Genomic DNA, 6,002 nt, shown 5'->3' with positions numbered 1-6,002 from the left:
ACCTTTAGATTTCCACCGTCACCTACACGAATATCAAGGGACAGCTAAGTCGCCTTTCTACTTTTTTTTCCTAATATATAATTTTCCCATATCCGTTTTTAATTTATCGCAACATTTTAGAATTTTTTTTTAGAACATGGTAGTTTTTATATAATAACATTGCTTAAACCCAACAAAGAACTCTTTTAAAAAAAAGAAAAAAAAATGTGATGAATGGATGATGGTGATGATTGATGTAATACCCTTTCAAAATCTTCAACAACAACAACAACAACAACAACAATTCCTTTCTCTCTCCTCATTTTTATAATCTTTCTTCCAAATTACTCTCCTTTTAACTCCCTCCCTTTTTCCTCTCTCTCTCTCTCTCTCTCTTCTCTGCTTTCTCTGTCATGCCCTGCAATCATATTCATTCATAACAATAACTACCCCATGAAACTCACATCCAGTTAGAATTTTTCACCCTAGAAAAAAACAAAAACACAAAAATGGAAAAGAAGTGTGGTTGCTGGGCAGTTTTGCGCAGAAATGTTACAAGTTCCTGCAAACCTTCTTCTAATTCCAAAAAAAACTCTGCTAATTCCATCCCTCGTTCTAGCCTTGTTTATGATGCAGGTCTTTTTTCTCTACTTTACTTTATTAAATTATAATTATTTTGCAATTTTTATAAATTAAACTTGGATTCTTTTGTTTTCCTGGGTTGTTTATTTTGGTGATCACTGGATTTTTATTCTGGGTACAAATTATTATTCCTTTTTTCTTGGTTTGAAGTTGATGTTATTCTCTGCAAAGTTGTTGCCTTTATTTTTTATTTTTTACAAATTTGTAAAAGTGGGAGAATTTAATGCTTTTTTTCATGAAATTGTGTAATTTTGCTGATTTTTTATACTATACATAAGTTGTCCCATTTGATCAAAGTATAGTATGAAAAAGGTACTTTTTTTTGTGTTTAATCTAGCAAATTAGGTAGCAAAATGAGAAAGCCTGTACTCAGTCTCATACTAGCGTCTCATACTAGCGAATCAGGTAACAATGGATCAAACTGCTTAAGTTCCAAAAGACCCAAAATTTGTTACCTAACTTAGTAAATTAGTAAAAGTATAATGGTGATCTTGAAATGGGGCATGTCAATTTTCTAACTTTCTGAAGTATAACTGCTGTGTTATGCAATTTCTGGAAATTCCTTGAACTTACTATTTTTGAGTAAATTTGTTGTTTTTTTCTGAAGTTAGGCATCCGGTACTGAAGTATAAATTACTATTTCTGGCATGATTTTCAATAAATGCAAAATTCCTGCTTATTTCTGTGTGACTGTGAATTTGCAGCTGCTGAAACCAGGTATTTGAATGCTAGCAACAGGGAAATGTGTGTACCAAATGATGAAGCTAAGCTTCCCTCTGAACCTCCTGATCCACCACCACCTTCAGAGACCTGCAGACCCCCTCCTCAACTCCTGCAGTTTACATTTCAAGAGTTAAAATCTGCCACCGGGAACTTTAGACCCGATAGCATACTCGGGGAGGGCGGTTTTGGGTATGTATTTAAAGGGTGGATTGAAGAGAACAGCACCTCACCTGCGAAACCGGGTACTGGAGTTACTGTTGCTGTCAAAAGTCTGAAGCCAGATGGTTTACAAGGACACAGAGAATGGGTGGTTAGTGTTCTATTTCTTGGAAGAAATGGATTGCACTTTGCAGGAAACTGATTTTAGCACACCAAAAATTGTGAGTAAAGCACGGAAACCAGTGTCGTCTCACAGATAGTGGTGTGCCAAAATCAATTCCCTGCTTTGCAGTATGTTTATTGACTTAATGTGTTTGATGAATGCAGGCTGAAGTTGACTTTCTTGGTCAACTTCATCATACCAATCTTGTTAAGCTTGTTGGGTATTGTAGTGAAGATGATCAGAGACTTCTAGTGTATGAGTTCATGACACGAGGAAGCCTCGAAAACCATCTCTTTCGAAGTAAGCTTTCCCTCGATTATCGGATGTACTTCTACATGGTCAAGCATTTTTGTCAGGATGAAAAACTGAAAAACATACATATCTATTTCCTTAAGGTGTCATGTGTTTGTTGAGTAAGGGTGCGTTATCTTCAACTTATAGAACCTGAACTTATCAAAACCTATCTGACATAAAACTTATTTAAATAAGGTGCTATAAGTTGAAAAAAACGAATCCTGAATTGACCATGTTAGCTGAATTGCTGGTGACTTTTGGTTATTCTAACATGATTTTGACACTTTTTTCTTCAACTAGTACATTTGACTAATGAAATAGTTTAATTTTTTGAAGGAACTATGCCTCTGTCATGGCCCTGCAGAATGAAGATAGCCCTTGGTGCAGCCAAAGGTTTGGCATTTCTTCATGGGAACCGGGAACCTGTCATTTACCGAGATTTTAAAACCTCGAACATTTTGCTTGATACGGTAATGTACTGGATGTGTTCCTTCTGTTATGATAATCTACACATTACAAAATTACAAGTACCACGCTAACTTCAAAGTTTTGCATTGTTGTAGGAATTCAATGCAAAACTCTCAGATTTTGGTCTAGCCAAAGCAGGACCTCAAGGGGACAACACCCATGTTTCTACAAGAGTAGTAGGAACTTATGGTTATGCTGCCCCTGAATACGTGATGACCGGTACACATTCTTCAACCCGAGATTGTGCTTATATAGATTATGGAGTTACGTTACGTACATACTCATTGTTAGTTATTGCATTGGTATTCAAAACTGAAATTGTTAAGTAATACTCCGTTATGCATTGATCTTTAAAATGACAGATATACCCGTACATGTAAATACAGATTATAAGACATTATTCAAGTGGTCAGATAATATAAAATGTTATCAATTGCCATCTGCAATTGAATTTAGTTGAATTCAGTTCAGTTCAGTTAACATTGAGCTCAAACGAACAAGGCTTAATTGAAGAACCAAAGTTAAAAACTTGATCCTAATATGGTGTATATAATTTGTCCTGTTTCAGGGCACTTGACATCTAAGAGTGACGTGTACAGCTTTGGTGTAGTACTACTAGAGATCCTAACAGGGAGGAGATCAATGGACAAGAAACGGCCAAGCGGTGAACAAAACCTAGTGAGTTGGGCACGACCATATCTAAGTGACAAGAGAAAGCTGTATCAAATAGTTGATCCTCGTTTGGAGCTTAACTATTCCATTAAAGGTGTACAAAAGGTCTCTCAGTTGTCCTATGGTTGCCTTAACAGAGACCCTAAGTCCCGTCCTTCAATGGATGAAATTGTTAAGGTCCTCATCCCTTTGCTAGACCTCAATGACATGGCCATTATATCATATCAGTCACGGTTATCTCAACCAGGAAGGCGAAGGAGGAAATCTGATGGACATGTCCTTAACATGTCTTCCCACCCCCTTCAGATTAGAAATATTAGGGGCTCTCCTTTGAATTCTGGTAAGCATCACCCTTGCTAACTAATTCATTGGATATTTTATCATTTTTTTTTTTATTTTCTTCGAGTTGTTCAATCTGCTCGAAAAGCTGTGTTATTGGGAGATTCTCCGAGAGTTTGAGCTAGTTGCAATGGAGTTTATCACGTCTAATGATAGCTCCAATGCTTCATAGATCCTCGTTTTTAATTTTTAATACATATATAGATGTAATTGTAGCATTGATCTCTTGATGAATTACCTTAAGAATTGTCTTGATTAGCTAGCCTTCTTTCTCTTAAGCTTGTGCGCGCACAAGCGTTATTTTGGGGTTTTATTTGTTCCAAGTATATGAGCAAATATCGTATGGTTGTTCTATGGTCCATGGTGATGGGAGTTACTCCCGCATGAAAAATGCACGACATGATGAAAACACGTTAAATTGAGTGAAATTTGGAAGGCATGACATGACACGAGGGGACGTGGCCTTGATCCTTGCCTAGACCACTTTTTGAAATTTTAGTCATGACCCAGCCTAGTACGTAACAACAAGGCTTGGTGTGAGTCAAACCCATTCATGCTCATGGCATGTGTGGTCGGTACGAAACACGGTCTGACCTGGTCCACAATCATATTTACGTATGACTAGTTGAATCCGCCAATTGTTTGATCAAGTTGTAATTTCTAAGCTATTAAAATTACGGATTTTGAATGTACATGCTTGCCAAAGGGGACTTGGGCATTCAAGTTGCTGGTCGCCAAATATAGGGAAGCATTTTTTGAAACTTAGCAATATGTACTGCGTCATGAATACTAGCTACAAATATAGTACAAATCGGATCAATCCACTCTTCAACTACGTTCATACTCCATTGACCTATGTTATTTATGCGTTGATTTTAAAAGATTAAACATAGACTAGACGCATAGTGCACCGATGTATGTAATGCAAGTACTGATTTTCAAATCACAAAAACCATAACCCTATGTGAAATACGTATTACGAGTGTACAACCATAAACTTAATTGCTCCCTCCATCCCGAAATACTTGCGTCGTTTTCCTTATAAAACCGTCTCGGATTATTTGCACCGTTTCTATAAATGGTAAACTTTTATTAATATTATATCAACTACCTCCATTTACATGTCATTTTGTGGTCTCATACACCCTTCCCCTCGCCCCTACTCCATTTAAAAAGTTGACATATATCCCTATCTATATTAAAAAATACCCCACTATCAACTATCATCAAATTAAATAATACTCCCTCCGTTTTTTTTGTTCTTTACGTTTGGCTTTTTACACGTTTATTATTGACTAATTAATGTACATTGAGACTCCTCTATTTTTTTTTTTTTAGGTAAACAACGCAAATTACGTTTATTTATAATGATTTCACTTTTATCAAAATTCTGATATTGGAAAAATGAGAAAAATTTAATGTCCCAATGAAAAGTGTGAAAGATTAAATGACCAAATGAATTTAATTGGTTAAAATAATCATTGGACACTTTATAGAATATTAAAGAATTTATGTGATAATATAAAAGGAAATGTAAAGAATATTTTGAAACACCCAAAAAAAACGTAAAAAACAAAAAGAAACGGAGGGAGTAAGTTGTTGAAAAGATAAACCCACATGTGAGTTGAGACTAATTATCCCACATAGAAAAAAAAGTGTAGGTAGGGGTGTTAACGAGCCGAGCCGAGACCGAACTTAGGCAAGCTCGGCTCGAGCTCGAAACTTCTAACCTTAGGCTCGGCTCGAGCTCGAAGCTCGACGAGCCTTGAAAACTGAGCTCGAGCTCGGGCTTGAACCTAGGCTCGGTTCGGCTCGAGCTTGGGCTCGAAACCAAGCTCGATTCGGCTCGTGCTTTGTTCAAGCATAAGAATAACTGTAGCCCAATTCAAAATAAGCTAAGCCCAAAATAGACACAAAATATTAGACTTTATAGGGCCCAATAAATGGTATTATTTGATGCCATATCCAAACAACCTAATAGTCATTTAGTTTTATAAGTGATTCTAGTTGGCTACTTATTTGCTTTTGCCGATATGGGACAATGAAACTTTGTCAGTAATAAAGTCTCAACTACTGCCATTAACAAATGTGATTCTCTATTTTAAATTGTCCTCCAAAAGTGTAATGCAACGTGCACAATTGTTTGAGATTTGGTTGAATGCCATATTGCCAACAAATAAATCCCATGTTCATTCCTTCTATAGTTCTATAATAAGCCTTAGACCAGTCATGGCAGCTCCAATGGTCGTTCCCCTGAAGGAATTTTCAGCAATTGGTGTATCAAGAACTCTTAGATCCTCATATTTGTGGGTCAGTCCTTTAGTCACTTTACATTCGCACCCCTTTCCATTTCCTCATCAAGACCTTGACGAAATGCTTCAAAGAGAAACACCTCAGCTTGACAAACCAAATGGCCCATATAAAGTATGATTATTGCAATATGAGTTTAATTTATATGCATCTCATTCTTTCATTCTTTTGCAATAACCAATGTGGGATAGTCTTAAGTAGTAAAAATTACAGTATTATTAAAGCTCGAGCTTGCTCACGAGCTTTCGAGCCG

General features: G+C 36.5%; 1 protein-coding gene across 1 annotated transcript; it reads left to right on the top strand.

The window, feature by feature from the left end:
* The first annotated feature begins 246 nt into the window (after nt 1-246).
* Nucleotides 247-3,701, top strand: LOC110779699 (serine/threonine-protein kinase PBL34). Its single transcript, XM_021984181.2, has 6 exons — nt 247-615; nt 1,326-1,654; nt 1,831-1,966; nt 2,297-2,430; nt 2,524-2,647; nt 2,997-3,701. The coding sequence occupies exons 1-6, from the start codon at nt 489-491 to the stop codon at nt 3,458-3,460; spliced, it is 1,314 nt and encodes a 437-aa protein (XP_021839873.2). The 5' UTR covers nt 247-488; the 3' UTR covers nt 3,461-3,701.
* The last annotated feature ends 2,301 nt before the right edge of the window (nt 3,702-6,002 follow it).

Source organism: Spinacia oleracea, chromosome 2 (assembly GCF_020520425.1).
Source record: "Spinacia oleracea cultivar Varoflay chromosome 2, BTI_SOV_V1, whole genome shotgun sequence".
NCBI lineage: Eukaryota > Viridiplantae > Streptophyta > Magnoliopsida > Caryophyllales > Amaranthaceae > Spinacia > Spinacia oleracea.
Note: the sequence above shows the minus strand (reverse complement) of the source record. Positions and strands in the feature narration are given on the sequence as shown.

Bases quoted from the DNA above. Each gene is read 5' to 3' on its own strand.
- LOC110779699 (XM_021984181.2), top strand. From the start codon at position 489: ATGGAAAAGAAGTGTGGTTGCTGGGCAGTTTTGCGCAGAAATGTTACA. The intron at 1,655-1,830 runs GTTAGTGTTCTA...TGATGAATGCAG, and splicing joins AAGGACACAGAGAATGGGTG to GCTGAAGTTGACTTTCTTGG. The intron at 1,967-2,296 runs GTAAGCTTTCCC...AATTTTTTGAAG, and splicing joins CGAAAACCATCTCTTTCGAA to GAACTATGCCTCTGTCATGG.